The sequence below is a fragment of the Zosterops lateralis genome (assembly GCF_965231275.1).
Source record: "Zosterops lateralis genome assembly, chromosome: 3".
NCBI classification, from domain to species: domain Eukaryota; kingdom Metazoa; phylum Chordata; class Aves; order Passeriformes; family Zosteropidae; genus Zosterops; species Zosterops lateralis.
The window spans coordinates 64263721-64283307 of NC_139764.1; the positions used below are offsets into that span (position 1 = coordinate 64263721).

At 38.4% G+C, this 19587-nt stretch overlaps 2 protein-coding genes across 4 annotated transcripts in view; one reads left to right on the forward strand and one right to left on the reverse strand.

The window, feature by feature from the left end:
- Nucleotides 1-19587, forward strand: part of CEP85L (centrosomal protein 85L) — a 126933-nt gene that overhangs the window by 73806 nt on the left and 33540 nt on the right. The gene's annotated exons all lie outside the window — the stretch shown is intronic.
- On the reverse strand, nucleotides 65-13918 carry PLN (phospholamban). 3 transcript variants are annotated; one of them, XR_014589506.1, is made up of 4 exons: nucleotides 13712-13918; nucleotides 10221-10255; nucleotides 8034-8110; nucleotides 65-2354 (listed from the first exon to the last, which is right to left on the reverse strand). XR_014589506.1 is itself a non-coding variant. In XM_083856740.1 (4 exons), the coding sequence occupies exon 4, from the start codon at nucleotides 7509-7511 to the stop codon at nucleotides 7353-7355; it is 159 nt and encodes a 52-aa protein (XP_083712866.1). In that variant the 5' UTR covers nucleotides 7512-7632; nucleotides 8034-8110; nucleotides 10221-10255; nucleotides 13712-13918; the 3' UTR covers nucleotides 7096-7352. The 3 variants fall into 3 exon arrangements, 2 of the variants coding, with proteins under 2 accessions (XP_083712866.1, XP_083712867.1); XM_083856740.1 differs by lacking the exon at nucleotides 65-2354 and adding an exon at nucleotides 7096-7632; XM_083856741.1 differs by lacking the exons at nucleotides 65-2354; nucleotides 8034-8110 and adding an exon at nucleotides 7096-7632.

Genomic DNA, 19587 nt, shown 5'->3' on the forward strand with positions numbered 1-19587 from the left:
GCATCAGGAGGAATTCTCCTAAGTAATACACAACTATGTAACCATTACCACATATATCTCTGGTATATAAATTTACAGATTTTTTTTTTAAAAGCAGAATATTTCAATATTATCAAAATAAATGATGAAGTGCTTGCTGTGCTATAGCTGTGCAAAGTTTTCTGTTTTAAATGCAAACAGATGGGAATTCATACTACTATAACTACCAACTTCAAAAAACTATGGGTATGTAGTTTGCAGAGGGCATTTCAAATGTTTATTGCACATATTTCAGAGCAGGTGAGAAAAAGACTTGTTTTAACTATCTTTGCTGCTCTAGGCCATTGTTGGTTTGGCTGAGGCAGAGGTAATTTCCTTCATAGCAGCTGGTAAGGAACTACACTTTGGACTTGTACCAAACCATAGTCCCCTGCTAACTACTATACCATGAAGAAAATTAACTTTATTCCAAAAACCAGGACACTAGTGCTCTCTAAGCTTTGGAGCAGGCAGTGGATACTTAAATGGCAGGACTTCCTTAAACTTTGAGGTTTGCTGGGCATACTGCCTTTTCCTGTGAAAAGACTACTCATAGATCCAGTTCAGATGAGTCTCCTGCACATGACTGAATAACAACAGTGATCATATGGAAGTTCTGGGTGTGAACATGAATAGATATATTCTGTTCTGTAATATATATCTATAATATAGCCAGCAGTATATGTGCTGAATCAGGGATGTGCTGTTGGCAGTAGGAAGCTGGAGCTGGTGCTTCCCCCATCCATGAAACAATGTCTAGCTCTTCTGCACGTGTGTTAATATGCATATCTATGGCAACAAATTTACTGTACAATATATATTTGTTGGTGCACACTCTTCCTTTGTTTCACTTGGGAAGGTGAGATGCTAAGAGGAAGTTGTTTGGCTCCAATGTAATGTATGAAAATCTGCTTCTGGTCCCCTCCTTTTCCAGCACTTACGTGTTTAGTGCTACCTTCTGGAAAATCATTCCAACAGAAGTGTGCTCTTGTTGGTCACTTTCCTTCCCAGGACCCTGTGGGAAAAGTACATTCTCCTGTAAAGGGACACAAAAGAAGGTCCTGTAAGATGTTTTTGCTGCATGCCTAGAGGTGAGGACAGGCTATGGACTGAGGATTGCACTGGCAAGTAACAAGTGGTCTGTCAAATACGGCTGGAGGGCTCCCACACTGCTCACTTGACCTGTGCATAAGTGGTAAATCCTCTTACTGAGGCTGTAGTGCATCTTGGGCTTGTGCAGCTGCACCTGCTGCTGGTGTATGTGCTGGTGCTAAGAGTTTCCTGGGCAGAGTTATGATAACCCTAGGTAATGGCCCTTTGTTTTTCAGTTGTTTTGACAGCTGCTTCTTTTGATATGCTGGATAACAGAAGGCTTCTGGCTTGTAAGGTGTTGCAGTGAAGCACAGGTGGTCAAAAAAGGTCTAAATAATAATTTTGTTTTTATATTTGACCTTCACTTATCCCCATCTCTGCTACTGCAAGCTGCTTTTCAAGGATGTATTTGTTTCCCTTTATAGCATCTGTGCTTTTCTCTTCACAGGTAATTTGATGCATGCTGTCAACTCAACGCTGGCATCTTGGCTTGCCTTCCTGCTGTCATTTCCCATGAAGTATATGTTCTACAGAAATCCCATTTTAAAAATTCAATTTCTGCTGTCCCCTTTTTGCAGAAATTGTTCCTTGAATGCTGCAAATAATTTGTAGATCTTTAAATAACAATCAGCAATGAAAAACTACAGTAGCTGCTGGTGTATTTTTGGGTTTCTTCAGTGAGGCTGTAGGTGCTTTCTTCACTCAGTGGCAGGTAGATACTTGTGCACTGCTCTTAGGATTGCTTTCTGATAAATTTTGGGGGTGAACACATTCTGTAATTGTTGGATATTTTAGCCTCTGCAGTCTTTGCATACTTTTATTCAGGTAGTCTAAAGTGTGTAGATTATAATTGCAAAATCCACAGGGTGAAATCTGAGAAGGAAGCAGAGCCTCTCAGAGGTTCACATCAGCTTCACGAGGATAAATGCAAGCACTAGAACCAAGAAAATGAGCAGAAAGTTGAGTAGCAGGTTGAGACCTCTGTTGTTGGCAAGATCCATAATGGGCCTCAGTCTGCCCTCTTGTGCCTGCAGCAGACTCTTAATTGTAGCTTAACGTTGCTCCTTCAGTACTAAGCCATGTAGGTTCCCATGAATTTCATTGTGTCCACAACTCTTTTCCTGATTTTTAGTTTCTGCCACTTAAGGAAAAAAAGTACACGTACAATAGCTAGTTGTTTGGGGTTTTTTTTTTTTTTTGGAAGAGTATCCTGGATGCTCCTACAAGCCTTTTTTCTCAAATACCTTAAAAATAAAATGAAATAAAATTAAGGTTAATGATAACTTACATTCCAGTACTGAAGAATTTCTGAAGAACTAATAATTGGAGGAAGGACTTGAAATTTTTTATGCAATTTGGCACTTCATTTGACTTACCAGGCCCATTGAATTTTCAAAAGAATGCATGTTCTCAAGACTTGGTGTCTTTCAGCAACAGACTGTTGAAAATTTACTTCTAAAATACTTCTATAGGTGAAACACCCCGTGGCCCCCCTGCTTTCCTATCTGGGCAAAACGTCTGTCTGTTAATAGAAGCATTTCCTACCCTTCTAGGGTTTGGCGTTGTGCAGTGCAGTCGTGTTTAGCCAGCAGTGTGCTGTGTAAGGTCCATTGCAGTCTTGCAAATGCCTTGTGAAGAATCTGCATTGAGCCGGCAGAGGATGTGTCCTTGGTGCTTTTAATAGCACATATGCAATTACTTATTTTAAGGTAGCATTAATAACTTAACAATTGGGTTTTATTTATAGAAATATATATACATAAATGAAGGGAACATATAAACCCACTCAGCCCTAACACTGCCAACAGTTGTCAAAACTTCCTTTTAATAATCAGCTACATTTTTAGGGAAGATCACAAGAGGGCAGTATTTGATAGTTTTATATATACAAAGGTGTAAGTTCTGGCATCATTCTGCCTTAACAAAAAAAAAAGCTTATAAAGCAGTCAATCAGATATTACTACAGTAAATATAGGGCCTGTGTTAATTAATTTAAATCACCAGGGTTCTTACTGAGGGGAGCATCAGTTTTTAAAGGAATCCTTATAAATATGTTCTGGGTTTTTGTCTGTTTTTTTCTTTTCCCCCCAGCCCCACACTTTTTTATTATGGAGGTAAAAGCTAAAAGGATTGCATTTGTTGTTAAGTAAGACATCTCTGGATCTTGCAAGATTTCACCAAAAAAATTCCAATTGTATTCTGCTAGGCACTATTCATTAATAGCCATCCAAGTACAGGTATCTTGTCTGTAATCTATAGTGTGTTGATATGCTTCCAAATATAAATGGGAACACTCTAAATGAATGTGTTCAATTGCACTGCTCTAATTTTGGCAGTGAGGATATAGATAAAGTATGTTTCAGCATACATTAAAAAGTGTGTACATTTTTTATGATTACTGTTCTGTGCCTATCCCAGAATGGATAAGGTTGGAGGAGACTACCCTCTTCCTGCTCAAGCAGGGTCATCCTAGAGCACGTGGCACAGGATTGTGTCCAGGTGGTGTCTGAACATCCCTGTGAGGGGGACTCCACAACCTCTCTGAGCAGCCTGTTCAGTGCACAGTCACCTGCACAGTAAAGAAGTTCTCTCTGATGTTCAGGGGGAACTTCCTGAGTATCAGTTTCTGCCCATTGCCTCTTGTCCTGTTGCTTGGCACCAATGAGCAGAGCCTGGCTTCATCCTCTTGGCTCCCCCTTTCAGATACTGATGGACATCGATGAGGTCCCCTCTCTCAGTCACTTCTTAAGGCTGAACACACCCAGCTCCCTCGGACTTTCCTTCTGACAGAAATACTCCAGTGCCTTAATGATCTTTGTCATCCTCTACAGCTACAGGAGCTCCAGGTGTCTCTTGTACTGAGGAGCCCAGAACTGAACCCAGCACTAGGCTAGCAGGATCAGGGGTACAGAACTGGACACAGCAGTAGGGGGGGCAGGATCATCTCCCTTGACCTGCTGGGAATACTCTTGGTAATGCATGCCAGGATACCACTGGCCTCACCGTACCATTGGCCATTGGTGTAGTTGTAGCAAAACTTACATAAAAATGCTTTGTGCACGGGGATGACAAACATTTTGTGCATGTTGTGTGAATAATTTTGTTTAAGGCTGTTTTACTCTTGTCTGTCCACTGAGTGGTTCAGTTCTGCCAGGAAGGGAAGTTGTTGCTAAATTGATGATGAACAGTTATTAAAAAAATGCAAGTATCTGCTGCCTTCTAAAACACCTTATGGACTAGTCTTGGTCAGAGCAAAGTTTCAGTTTCTAAATGGGTAATATTTTCACATAGAGAATAATATAAATTATTCAGTTACTGAATCAATTATTATATCTTTTATTGCTGAGGAGCTGGCTGAGGGAACACTTCTTTAAAACCAGCATATGTTGGTTCCTGATTCAACTCCCCAGTATAAAATTGTCATGGAAGTTGGTAATTTTTTGGAGAAAGAGTAATACCGGGTTGTTGCCTGTTTACTGTCTTTATTCACTATTAGTGTGTAAGATGATCTTAGCAAAAAGATTAGGCTTGGGTGGAGTGGAGCAAAGAACTGAAAACTTAATCCAAGCTACATGCTGTACATGTTTGCAATTCTTATTATGGCTCATAAAAGTGGTGAACTTTTTGATTACACTTGCAGAAAATTCATTAGGAAGAGTTACAAGCACTAGCTACTGAGTGAGAATCAGGTACATGTAAGTGACCTGGACATCACAAAATAGTCAGGATTACTCTTGAAAACCATAACAGAATAAACAGAAATTTAGAGAATCAGAAAGCTGTGTGATGACTAGCTTCTTTTCACATAACTTTAATAAGTAATAGAATGGGTGCTTCTTTCTAAACAAGATTGGATATATTTTATGCATTAATATTTTTCAAGCAGCCCTTTTATTAAATAAAAATACTGTAGATATTATTTTTAAAGCTTATATAAATCTACAAAAAAGATTGTATTATGTACAAAAGGGTTTTTTTAAATTTCTGGGTTCAGTTGCCAGTTGGTGATATAGAGGACAGTAACAGATTTTCTGATTAACAGAAGCCTAAGATACAAATGAACCATGCAGTATATGCAATATATCTGCACTGCTGTAAAATAGCAGTTGGGCTTCCAGTTTATTGATAGCTTGGTTTTGTTCTTGTTTGAAAATAAGTTATGGGTTTTCCAGGTACATAAGAGGAAGTTGGAGGGTTTGTTTTTATTTGGCTACATTTTTTAGCAACACTTTACTCTGACTCCTTTGTATTATAGGCTTGTGAAACCTATAACCCAAACTTGTCCTCAGAATGTGCTGATGCTTTACTCTTAACACTTTTTCCTTCAGCAAGTGTTCAGTACTGTAAAACTGTTGTCTATTTCCAATTGAAGTGTCTTGAAACACATCCAAAGCAAGCTAAAGGTAGAAGCTCTATCCATCACAAAAACACAGATTTGAAAAGAGAAGAAAAGAAAGAAGGAATAAAAGGGGAAATATGCTTGCTAAAATCTCATGCATTTGTGAGATGGTCAGAATTCATGAAATGGAAACTGAGATTTACGCTGACAGTTCAGATCAGTAATGCTTATATACTAACTTGCAAGTGTGGGGGTGTGTTGCCAGTCTCACCAGTGCTTGCCCTAATCCTTATATAAGTAGCTATCTTAATTTCCTCTGGTGGGTAACCTTATTTCAGAGTTTGGTCTCAGCATACCTACTCACCAGATAGGAAATTCACCACTAGATTTGCTTGCATTGAATACAGAGTTTTTTTCAAAAATTTCTTCCCTTCCTGCCCAGCTGTTTATTGTCAACTTCTACTCATGAAATATTAAGTCTTAAAGGTAGAATAGAAGATAAACCTGTTTTGATTTTCTGTATTCATCAGTAAGAATGTTTACATAGAATGGAATAGAAGAATATATCTTTTAAAAATGGATGTCTCTCTGACCTCTGTTGGTTGATTCTTGAGCTTTCTTTAAATTTGAGAAGTGTATCAAATTTCTAGGAATTTTGCTTAATAGCAGCAACATGTAATAGGGTTAGTAGGGTTGGAAGTCTTCTACTCAGTCTTGTAACTCACAATTTCTGGAGTGGAAGTGTCGTCTTTTATGTGTATAGCCTATGGTTTACATGTTGAAAAGATATTTCTGCAGTGCTTTCCCCTCCTGTGCATAATTGTTTACAATGAACTTTTTAATCTATCATTTTTTTTTAGGAAAGTACTTGCATATTCTCTAGCAGGAATTTGCAGCTGAAGATGGGGCTGTTACTTTCATTTGTATGGATGCACTTCAGTCACCACAGTAATGTCTAAAGACCTAGACTTTTCTCTTTGCCACATCAGGTGTAAGCCACCACGTATGACATTGGCAAGTTCCAAGTTTTTTGTAGGTTCGAACTAAGGAAATTATTACATAAATTAGGACAAGTCTTAATTAAGTTGTCTAAAGGCAAATATTAAGAACTCTGAGAATCCAAGTCGTGCTAGTTGTCATATCAGTCAAATTACTATGGAAAACTAATTTTTCTATATCAGTTATGGTAGTATCATTTTTTTTTTTCTGCAAAACATAATGAAAAATCTTTCCAGATGTCACATATGTAAGATTCCTTAAATAGGGAGAAAAACACATTAAATAGTTTTCCCTTTCTGATTTAGAAGAGATTTTTGGTTCATTCTCATATTCCTTTGAAAAACACTAAAACAATTTGAATGCTTTCAGTTGATAATGCAGAGATGCAGCACCTTGAACTAAGCAGAGCAGAAATTTTCCCAGGATGTGTTGAGGGTTGTGTAACTGTAAGCTCTTCTTTGGGCAGGCATGGTCCAAATTTGGAACTCTTCCAAGGGCTTAAAGATTTTCAGAGGAATCTAAAAACACTCAGGCCCCCAAAACGTGATTGCAGTGTTTATCAGACTAAAACATTGAATTTACCAGTTGCTGGCTGTTACTGATCGGACCAGATAATCTGATTTACTGATGCTTTACCCCATGTAGTAAAGACATCTCTTGATTGAGACTGGCAAATTGTCATGCACAACTTTGTAACTACATGCTCTAAACACTGTTCTGCACAGAAAATGTTTTTTAATACATGTTGCGGGCAGTAAGATAACAGAGCACTGGTTGGCACACCCTCTAGTCCGAGTGCTAGCCCCTGTCACATGGGGATCCTTGCACTGGGAGTTGCACGTGTAGGTCTCTCTTCCCCCTGGGGTGACTTTCCTAGAGGACAGGGCAGAGAAGTGCTGGAACTTCAGAGAAGCATCACAATGATACAGATCAGCAAGAGGCAAATTAAAATCAGGCAGAAATTCACAAAGAGCTCTTGGAGCCTTTGGCGTGCTTGTGGGTTGACCTCAATAGTTGAGGCTCTCCTCAGAGCGGAGCGGGTCATGTGCTGGACCTTCTCCATGGCAACAACAAAACAGAGGGCACAAATCAGAGGTTTTAGGAGTGCAGGAAAGAAGAGCAGTGGTCAGGAACAGTGCAAAGTGCCTAGTATCTTCTCTTTGCTTTAGACAGCCTTTGGGGAGCTGGAAAGCAGGAAAGCAGAGAATTAGAAGTGCAGAAGTGTTTTTATGAGTGCAAATGGAGATTGTTTTAAAGTTCTAAAAAATCTGAAATAAACAGATTGCTTTTACAGTGTTTTTAGGTTAAAACAGGAGTTTAAAATTTTGGGGATTTAAGTTTATATTTGTGCTGTATTATGCTTCTCCTCCCGAAGGCTACTGAGCACCTGCTTCTTAACAGTGTTAGTAACTGTACTATGGAAATTGTGGATATCTGGGTTTTGCCCAGATTGTTGCTTAGATCCTAAGCTCTCTTTTACACAATCTCTGAAAGGGCTGTGGCTGGTTGTCCTTCCACACACCCCCCTCTGCTTTATTTGTTCAAGCACATATGAAGGCTTGATGATAAGAGTGGGGTCACAGACCTTTCAGCCAGGAGATCTGGATAGTCCTGCTTGCTGGTACTGACAGGGCAGATAATCTGATTCACCAGTACCTTTTTCTGGAAGAGAGGAAAAGAAATCTTGCTGAAGTATTTCCATTCCAAGAAAAAGTTCTTTATGGTGGGCAATTAAAACCTAATGCATCACTGCTGTTGGGAATTTTAGTAGCACAGTTCTCAACAGACAAGACAGAGTAAGGACTAAATCTTTTTTTATGTAGGTAGGACAATCTATTACAAACATGGGTGCAAAACGCAGAGGATGACTGTGAGGAACAAAACAAAGCATTTAGGTAACTTTGTATTTTAAGTGAGAATTACATTTAAAGTGTATTTTCCTCCTTTTTAGTGGCAGATGGAAGGACAGGGTATCAGTTTCTTTAAAACTCCAAGTAAGTAGTTGCAATGTTAAAACCTTCTTGTACAAACCTTCCATGGTAAGAAGCTGGCTTTCATATAGGCTTGTTTAGCTCATGGTGAGTTGGATTCTGAATGTAGGTGCTGCCACAATGTGAAAACTTGTTTTTAAAAATAATGACGACATATCTGTCAAACTTTGTTACTAAAACTGCATTTACCTGTAAAGTTTTTATTAATTTATATTGTGTTCTTATATTTCACAGAAGACCTTTCCTTATTACCACTTCATTATTTCTTTCTTGGGAATAAGTGAAATTATATATGCCACATAAAGGAAAAGAGTTGCTTGGACGTCTGCTGCCCAAATTACATTATGATCCTGACTGAATCAGAGATACTTTGTTGCCCATAAATTTGTCTTTATATGTGGCTAAAATGGAAAAGCCTTAAGAGGAAACAAAAGTGTCTTTCAGGCTCTTCCTTTTTCAATCCCTCCATGTTGGGCTGTAGAATTAAATGGTACTGTATGAACAGAAATGCATGTGTTCTCAGTGGCAGTGTTGGTATTTAAGAGAGACTTTCAAAAGCAATCGTGTTATTTTAATACCTTTAGAGGATTCCATGTGATGGCATCTCCTCAAACTGAACTTCAGATTTTGTTATGATTTTTTGAGCTGTAGTTGATCTTAACTTTATTGGAAAAAGAACATACACCACAACATACTCTTGTAGTGACTACCATTTTTCATCTTTGTTTGACTTTTTGCTGTACCTGTTTTCATCTATTTAAGCAGTTAAAATGCTTGTCAAGTACATTCTGCTTAGCTCTTTGCTAGTCAAAAGCAAAGCTTTTGGCTTAGCTTTGGTCTGTCCCAAGTGCAGTAAAAGCAAGACATGCACAGGAATTGTAAAGTGTCTTGGCTGAATGTACATTCATTCTCCCAGCCCAGTACAGGCTGGAGACTGTTTATCTTCTTCCAGACGAGTCCTAGTAGATGAACCACAAATGCATTTACATGGATAGAGAGAAGTTTGTGTAACCAGTTTCTGTGACAGACACTGGCCAGAGAACGCCATTTCCTGTGGGTGACTTCATCACAGCATTTTATGTCATTTTTTCAGTGTCGGGTGTGTGCAATTCTTGGTCTTGGGGTTGTGTATGACCTGCTGCAGCAACATTTATCTTTCCTGATTGGTGTTTTTTTTTTTTTTTTTTGTTTGTTTGTTTGTTTGTTTGTTTGTTTGTTTGTTTGTTTCCCCTCGGGGCCCACAGAAGGATTGGAACAGAATCAATGTATACCTGTGTACGTGCAGAATAAATGTACATTCCATTTCATGTGCACTGCATTAGATGTACCTGCGCTTGTGCTGGCACCTGCACTGCTGTGTTGCTGCATATGTTTCACTTGCATGACTCAAGGGGCAAGGCCCTGGGGCTCTGAAGGGGCTCCTTCCATAAAAAGCAGTATTATCTGGTTGGGCATCACAGATGCAAGGCCAAAATAGATATTTGGACATATGTGATACAAAAGGATCTTAAAAAATGGAAGGTAGTGTAAGTTAAAATCTCTGTACCTCATACAGGTAGAAAACATTATGGAGAAGGGGTGAGGGGAGGATAAAATAAATTGAGTTTCTTGATTTAATAGTTTATGTGGTTTTGGAAGTTTTTGATACATCTATATGTTGTTTAACCTCCTACTTCTATCTGTGGGATAAATTTTCTTGTAAGCAAAGGAAGCCAATTCTGCATCTATATTTCAACAAGTTTGTCTTTACAAGTGCTCAAGTTCAACTAATAAACACATACCTTGCTTGTTAATCCTCCATGGTGCTGTCACCCACCTAAAGTGTGCAGAAAGAGGAACAGATTCAGTAACACAGCTGCACATGGGTGGCTATCAAGGTCAAAACTAACAGCTTGGAGAATAATTACACAGAAACAAGGACTGATCATTGTCACAAATAGCAGCTGCTCTCTGCTGTTCAGTTCCTGTGTTTTAGGCCAATATAAAGAAGAATTGTGAATACACACACCACTTCTTGAAAGAAAAGTGCAAAAAAAGGGCAAATTATATATATATATATTTTTTTTTAGAGGTCACAAAGTGTGACTCGTGTGACAAGACTGAGCATCACACAAGAGGAACAGTTGGCTGCATTGCTGTGCAGTTTTGTTTTATCAGTGCTGTTAATGGATGTGCAAGGCTTGTCTTAGACACAGAGATTCACAGAGTGAATCTGCTGGAGGAGGTCTGGTGCCTGACCCTGGATGTTGCTATGTAGGGAATGCCCTATACCCCATACTTTAGAATGAGTCACTGATCACAATTATTCCTTCCCACTTCACTGACATGTGACTGTTTCCCTGATTTGTATTAGGTTATTTTTATCTTTGTTCCTGGGTGCCCTTCACAATGAGAGGGGGTATGTGACCAAAGTGAAAACTGTGGGCCACGCTCATTCCTGTTGCAACTGCATTGACTCCCTTGAAGTCACACGGGATAAATTTGGCTCCCTTGGAAATGCCACAGCCTGTTTCCTGTCATAGGTTCACTAAATGCAGCAGTGATATCAGTGGAATAGAAGAGGTTTGACTTACTTGAATTCTTGCAGTTCTACATGACCAAGTGAAGCCCTGAGGGGCTGTTAGTTATGTTGCATAAGTCTATTGCATAGATTTTTACAATGAGATGTCCCAAAACCCCAGTAATTCACTTCTATCTATTGAAAAAAGAAGTCTTTCTAACCATAAACATAGAGACGGAAAAAGTACTATAAAGTTATGTTGATTGAAGATTTAGGCATTGACTTCTGGCATATAATGCAATTTTTCAATCATATGGAGAAAACATTTCCTTGGGACAGGGAAAAATGCAACAGTTCAGCTCATAGTTTGAGAAGTGCTGTTAACAGGAGAAACAAGCTCATTTTATCTTTCTCTTTACCTTTTGTCTGTGATTGAGAATGATATAATATGATTGAGAAGGTTATAGTAAATAAATTCAGCTTCTGAGAAGTTACTTGATGCCAGGAAGGTCCTGTTAACCTCTTTTTCAATCTCAAGAAAGCAAAATCAATCTTCAGGTCTATTGTCTTGTAGTTTTGTCTGTAGGGTGATTTTTTATTTCTCTAGCTGGGGTATTTTTCTATCTCTAAATTAAATTATTCTTAAGGTAAACGAAAAGTTGCTGCTGTAGTTCTGTACATGTATCCCATACGTTTTTGTTTGTTGATGATCTGAAAAAGCAGTGAAAATCACCTTCACACTACCAGTTACAAGCTGATTTCAGTGAGTTTCCTGTTGTACAATGGAGGCACGATATTCCGAACTTCCTCAGAGGATGAGAAATAAATGCAGCTTTTAAAAATAAAAATGTGGTAATACATAAATCTGAATCTCTCTTAAATAACAATTGCATTGTTGTCTTGACAAATGAGTAGCAAAAAAAAAAAAAAAAAAAAAGACAGAAAATTGCCTGCTGTAAATGAAATGCCTAATTTCACATTGGTTTGTAACATTTATCACCTGCCTTGTAGCACATGCCTCTGTCATGACTGTGGGTTGTTTCTCAGGGTTTAGATGTCTGTGACATGGGATGTTACAAATGTGAATTTTCAAAATTTAATTTAACAACTGAGCCACTCTCTCATCTACATTAAATTACTGAACTCTAACAGGATAAAATGGAGTCGATAGGGCAGTTCACCTGCTGTAACTATGGGATGCATTCCTCCAGTGAAGAGCTGCCTACAGCCATTAAATGTGTGTTGTATGCTCAGTCTGTGTGTGTATGCATGAAATCTGTATTTTTAAAGGTCTGCATATCCAATATTTGTGGTAGAAGAGAAAGATTCTCTGGGTGGTAGAATAAGCCTTAACTCCTCTCTTCACTTGAAAATACATTTTATATATCACTTCAGCCTTGAAAAAAAAAAATTGTCTCGGAATCTTCTTGCTCTTTGTAGGCACTGGGGGGTCTGAAGTGCTGCTTCTGCCCACTGAAAACAGCTTCTAGAGAACTCTGTAACAGATTGTTTGCCTTAGGAGTAACAGCATGTCCAGACATTTCTCTTACTTGAATATTTAAAACTAGTACAAGGCTGCTGAGCAAAAAACCCTGGATGTATCTTTGCCTGATGCCTACCAGTCACTAATAGGAAAAGGAATTAAGTATATCGGTTCACTATCAGGGAAAACACACCTCACAAAATTAAAAGTCTATATTAGGTTTGTCTCTTGTATAACCAGAACCATATGTAGACATAGTTAGTAAGGTGTGAATTGATGGAATGGGGGAACATGATTGTAAGGAGCATAAGAATCTTAGAGACATACATATTCATGAATCATATTTCTTTTTAAAATATTTGTATATGTAAATATTGAATGTTCTCTGTGTGACATGTTTCTCTGAGGTGCGCCTTTTTTTCAGTGATTTTAAAGCTGGGATTGTATTTCATTGTACAACATGTCTGTGTTTCCCTTAGAAATAAATGGGTTATTTTCTGCATTTGAAAGGCAGTTCATGATGTTACAAATCCTAGCTAAATTATTTCTCTGTTATAAGAAGCAATCTAGGACAAGTGCGTTAGTTACAATGAGCAACAGGAGAGAATAAACTTTTAATGGATGTCAGAGCAAAAACACTGCATGGACTCTGTAGCCTGAACTGCACTTAGAGTAACACGATATAATTTCAGTTCTAGTACTGCTATAAATCACTAAAATCTTAAAATTAAGTGTAGTTTTTCATCATGCGGAAAAAAAAAAAGGTTTGCTTTCTCAATCTGTTAGATCAGAAAAATACTTTACAGAGTTAGTGGTGAAAGAGCTTCTTTACCCTTGCTAGTCTGTGAATAGGCAGCTTTGGAAAAAAAAAGCCTCTATGAAAACTTAAGAGAATTATTTTCTTTGTAGATTTTGGATTAAAAACCCAAACCAACCAAACAAAAGAAGAAACAAGCAAAAGGTATTAAATTTAAAAGGAAAGAGAAAGGTGTAAGAAACCTGATGAAATCTTCTTGTGCAATACCACCTGTATAAATCATCTACCCAAGGACAGCCGATGTCCCATGAACATATAGGAAATTATGTTGTCTTTACTGTTGCTGAAAGACTCCTCACACAGCAGTATATCTTTGACTCAGAGCTGTAATGCCTATATTTCCTTTTTTTTTTTCTTTTATAAACAGTTAAAACCAGCTGTTAATTTGAGTAGAGGAATTTTTTGTAGAAAAGTAGCTACAGCGTGCCTTCCTGCAAGAATTAAAAGATTACACAGAAGAGAGGTTCCTTACCCCTGGTGTGAGTTAGTGAAGCACAGAGGAGCTTGCTCAGGGCTGTGGGACGTGCCTGTAGATCTCTGGCAACTTCTCCGAGTCTGTGACCAAGTTGTGGAAACAATTGAAGTAGGCTGAGGGGAAAAAATAACAAAAGTTTCAGAGGCAGGACTCGCGCTGTCACTCAGCAGCTCACAAGTTGATTGGTCCCATTTGCCTTCTGACACAGGCAGTGGCTCCTCTAAAAACTTGTTCCCAGCAGTAATGCATTAAACATGGGCAGCACCTTTCCTTTTGTGAAAGGAACTGCGTGCCAGGGAGACACCTGCTGAATGACAGGATGAGGGAATCTGGGAAGCTGCATGCTTCAGTGGGGTAGCAAAGGGAGCTGCTCCCTGACACCCTGCCTTTTTTAAACAGGAACTTAAATGGGAACTTACTCAGGGAGCTGCTTTGGATGTGTTACTTTTGCTACAGCAATGTTTCTTCTTCCTAAAAAAACCCGAATAGTGAGGGCTGACATATTTCTTGTGGGTGTTTGACTTGGAGTGAGTTTCTTTTGTCCAAGGTATTTTTTAAATTACACTTTCAATATATATAGTTTTGGTAATGCTGGTTACATAGCTGGTATTCAGTTTATAGCGTATGATGAATGTTTCCCAATATCATCTTTCTTCTCCCCGTGCTTAAACTGAAATAACTTTTCTGTATTTCAAGTCTCTTTCAACCTTCAATTGGGTGGGTTAGAGGATTTTTTTTCCAAATCTGGCATATGTAAGTTCATCTGTGAAATTTATCATTACTATATATTTTGAAGTATTTATCTTTGAAATACACCACCATTTTTTCTTCCTCTCCCACTTTCTTTGGCTGGAAACTATTTAAGTGACTTTTTTGAGAACCTTTTCTCTTTATTTGGGTAGGAGTAGCAGCTTGATGCTATTTTACAGGTTGTCTTATGTATACTTTCCTGTGTTGAGAAGTGACAACATAGTGCACATACAGAGTAGGGTCTGTGCATTGGGGAAGTGAAGGATTTACTGGATGCGAAAGTATTAAGCTGTCAAGTGAGAGCATCCAGCATCAGGCTTTTGGTGTGGATACAACTGACAGCATGTGCCTTCTCCTGATTTGGAAATTGCAGGCAAAAATACCGAAGCTCAGCCTAATTCTGAACACTTACAGATTTAGTTTTGACAATAATTGTTGAGTATAGATGAGTGCTTGGCTTTAAGCAGGAACAGACAGGGTGGGGAGTTTTTTTACTTAGTTTTGGTTTTATGTTCCCTGAAAGCCCTGCTGCGGTACATCGTTCAAAACAGAGACAGAAGGGCTTCGGGGGTGGTGTACGACCCTGTTTCAAATTGAGCTCTGTTTTTATTTTTGTAAATATGGTTTGGCTCTTCTGCAAATTGGTCATATCACAGTTGAAGTTAGCAACTTGGTTTTAGTATAATAAATCTGCCTGCTTTCAATTGTCCTTTAGTATCAAACCCAGGAAGTCTGGGGTCACATATTTCAGTTGAAAGTTAATTGAATATCTTCACAGTGAGGAGTGATGGTTCTTCACTGGTGCAAAGTATTTCATAATTTACTTATAATGGCATTATTAACATTATAAATCTTTCACAGTCAAGCAAACTGTATTTGGCTTTTTTATGAGGGAAGTTTCATGTTTTTATTGTACGCTGTCATCCAAGAAAAGTGGTAGCATTGAATTGTTTGCTTTTTTATGAAACTTGTACTATTGAAATTCACCCTCTATATTTTGTTATGACGTCCAACACTCAGCACTGCAACAGCTGCAATGCCAATCTTCCCTTTTACCAAATCGATGTAAAGCTGTCATGTTGTTTAGTTACAGTACCCCAAATTCTTGCCTCGTTTTGTTAATAAATTTGAGCTTTTTAGAAACGAGATACATTAAGAGAATTTGGGGGGAGTTTGTGAGTTACTGACATAGTCATGTCTTGGTCTCCATTTTAAAGAGTGATACTTAAATGTACAAATTAAGGCACTGAAAAAATACTAAGATTTCATCAGAAACATAATACGCATCTTCTCTAAATGTCAACTCTGATGAGAATTTTAAGGTGGAAAATGTATTTGGCAAATAACAATAACATGTACAAGTTCAGACCACATGAGTGTTGTAGATCTTGTATTGATGTTTCTCTGAAAGCAAGCTTGTTTAGGAACACCCTCTTGAGAACATTTTTCTAGTTCAGGTTAGTTATCATTTCCTCATGTAACTCATGGAGGTTTTGGTGGGGTTCTGAGGCAGGTGCCAAAGTACAGCTTATGGAACCTGTCAGGTCTGACAAGTACAGACACAATATATGAGCACATCATTGTACTGTTTTCATTCACTGCTGGGTGGACAGGTCCAGACACCCATAGATGTCAGAAGGGAAAAGCTTTAAAAAAGGAATCTGTATTGGAGGTTTTGGTCTGCTGCATTTTGTTCTGGGGAACAAAAATGTGCAGCTGTTGCCTGCTTGACCTTAAATGGAGATGATCTGGGCTTTCTCCAGGGGGATTAGGAATCTACCACTAGAACATGTTTCTTTTCAGAAATTATTTAGAGATCCGGTTGATGTTTGGGATAATGTCTAAAAAAAGAGACGTGTTGTACTTCAGCATAACAGCTCCTTTATTTAAGTAATAATTGTAAGATTTCTATTCACACTGGTAATAATTTCCTGGATTATTTTTGCTTTTCTTGTGCTAGTTTTCAAAATTCCAGCTGTAGACATCAGCCACCTGTATAATCTGTAAAGAGTTTGAGGTGTCACTATCTGGTCCACTGATAATCATGGCTCTGTAGAGAAATGGACTGTGACCCAAGTCCAATTATTTATAATATACAGGTGAAGAAATTCAGCAGTAAGTCTGAGCACTCCAGTTAGTGAGTTGTTTCATTATGCTGCTGCAGTTTTCTCTCACACTGCAGAAGTGCCTCTGTGGTCTCACCTGGCAGAAGTTCTTGTGTTGGCACATTTGGTTTAACAGTAATGAAAAACACACAGAAGGGAGAAGTGAATGCTCCCACAAATGTGCATTAATTTGTGTGTATGTGGGACTGAGTTTGATATTGAAGCTGAACTCTAAGATGAGATTTTTCCTTTTTTTAACCAGTAGTTTTCTGGTCTGATTTTGCAATGGGTAATTGCTTGTAGCCATCCAGGTGTTAGCAGATGTGGCTTACAGGACCCTTTTTAGTGTTCTCTAAGAGAAAGGACCCAGCTAATGTATCCTTCAGTTACATCTGTGCTGTGAGCCAAATACACCCTAAAGGGAAATGTGAGTTTTTCCTTCCTTCGAAAGTACAGAAAAATCAGTATTTTCAGTGCTAATGTGAATAGCATTCCAGAATCACACCAGATAAGGCGACAGCCCACTCAATCGAGATAACAACTTTTTAAATGCATTTAAGGTTTTTTACTTGAATTTCTTGACTCATGACCCATTTGCTTCTATGTCTTACCTGACGCCTCCCTCCTTTAATGATTATCTGACTTCAGTGACTCTCAGTGGATTTCACTCACATCTGTAATCTCAGTATCTTCTGTATTTATGTGGAGGAAGTTGCCTTTCTGAGGCTGCAGATGTTCCTGCTTTTGTATAGTGGGACTTACAGTCTTTGTTAGTGTTTTAGGAAACAGCTCTGCTGGGAAATCTAGGCTTTGCATCATGTTATTCTCCTCTCCTCTCAAGACATACTTACTTTTCCTAATCATTGGACAGACATTAAATTAATTTGATTTCCACATATTTTTCTTCTTTACAAACAAGATGAAATTACTTTTTGAGGCAGCAGCTTGTAAAGCATACCATTGCAAAGCGATTAAGAAAAAACTACAAAATAAATTAATAGGAAACTTGGTCTGAAATATTTCTCTTTTTGGGAATGGTGAATGCTCTGATAGTACCAGTCATCTGATTTGTTACTGACCAAAGACATTTTTTGAAAGGTCATCTTGAATGTTTTCGTTTCAGTTGCTGTTACTGGCACGAACCTTAAACCATTAAAGTAGATCACAGGGTGCAGAAGTGGGTCACGCCTGTTTATTGTCTTTGGTGCTTTGACCCAGTGTTAGAAGAGAAGGGAAACAAGAAGTTTTGCCTGGCTCTTGCTCTGAAAATCGGCTGTGTCCTTCCTCTTCCCAAACCCCGTTAGGAAGCACTTATTTCACACGCAGACAATGCAATGAGCAGAGGCTTGACCCATGTAGGTGGTTTATTTTGCAACGAAATATTGGCAACACAAAATTCTGTGTTCTTGTAAATATCTGGTGGCTTTCACAGCAATGAAGTTTATCTTTTTACTAGGTTAATGAAGGTCAAATAATTTACTAGTAGCAGTTATCTTCAATGTTGCCAAGTGTCTTCAAAATAGCAACATGAGACAGGATAGGAAATTCAACGATCTTCATTACAGTGAAGGTTCTTAAATTCTATGAAACCTGGGAACACTGTGTTTTAGTGCTTACTGGTGTCCTCAATTGGTTAAGCTGAACAATGTGCTTTAGGTGGTGTGCCGAAGTCCTTATACCTAAGAAACTGTGTTGAGTGTCTTTCAGATAAACTGTTCTGGGAAGCACAGAGATTAGTTGTGTTATTTGACATGTTGTGAGTGATAGATGAACAGTGGGACAAAGGCACATGAAGGAGAGATAAAGTTGGAAGACCATGTTTCACTTGCAAAGTGGTGGTGCTGGATTATCTCCCCTTGAAAGCGTAACTGCAGAATTGAGGAGAAATGATTGGGCTTTAGCTTTTGCTACTACTTATCTTCAGCTGGAAGTTGTTCTAACAGAAATGCATAAATATTGCCCAAATGGTGAATGTTTGGGCATTGTTTAGGAGCTGATTGTCTTGTGCAGATTATTGCAGTGATCACCCTCAGGTAGTGTGGAGGGGCAGCAGGTAGAGCAGTGGGCTCAACATCTTGCCTCGTGGGAGTCTTCATTCAGATCAACATGGAGATGGCATAAATCAGGCTTTTAAAGAGTTTTCAGGTGAATTTTCATATGGCCCTACTCAGAGAAGTGGAAGCCAGAAACACTTTTCTTTCTCATTCTTGGTGTTACAGAATGGTGTGTGTCTTTTCTTCACTTCTCCTGTCCATTGCTCTGAAGTTTGGGGTTTTTTTTTCTCGTCCCTCTATTGAGTGACTATAAATAAGACTAATTCCCATGGTGAGTGTCAGCTTTGTATTTTTGTTTCATGCAATTCATAGCTAAAACACTAAGGGGCTTTTTTACTTCATCAGAAATCACTGAAGTTTATTTAAGTAGCAGAATGTCTTTTCCTTTTTTGGAAGTAGACTGCTGATTCAGAATTACTTCTGCAGGAAAAAAGAAAGGCAAAAAAAGCACCCCAGAAAATTAGGGTCCTGAATTTCATTACCTGAGAATTTGAGGTACAGAATTTCCTATTTTTTCTTTATTCTACCGTAGAATGTGCCAACTAAAAACATGGCTCTACTCCTTGGTTCAGACCAGCTCCGAGTAGCAGGAAAAGATTTCCTGGTGTTGAAGATATTTTCTGACTATGTACTCTGTTTCAGGCAGCTGCTTTGTCATGGAAGTTGTGTTGTCAGTCACTGGAGCATGGAAGCTTTGTCAAGTGTAATCTCACAGATAGTTTTGTCTGTAGCTTCCTGACCACTGAGGTGATGTGGAGAGCTTTTTTCCTGCTTTTATGCCTCCATTCTTACAGAAGAAACTATTTGCTTTCCTCTTTTTGTGGCCTTTATTGAAAATGAGTTGGTTCTATTGTTTTGAAATACAGTCTACTGTATCAATTGGTTATGTGAGTACTTGCTATAACATTATTATTGACATCTCTGTGAATTAGAAAATGAAAACAAAGGTAGTTTGTTCTGAAGC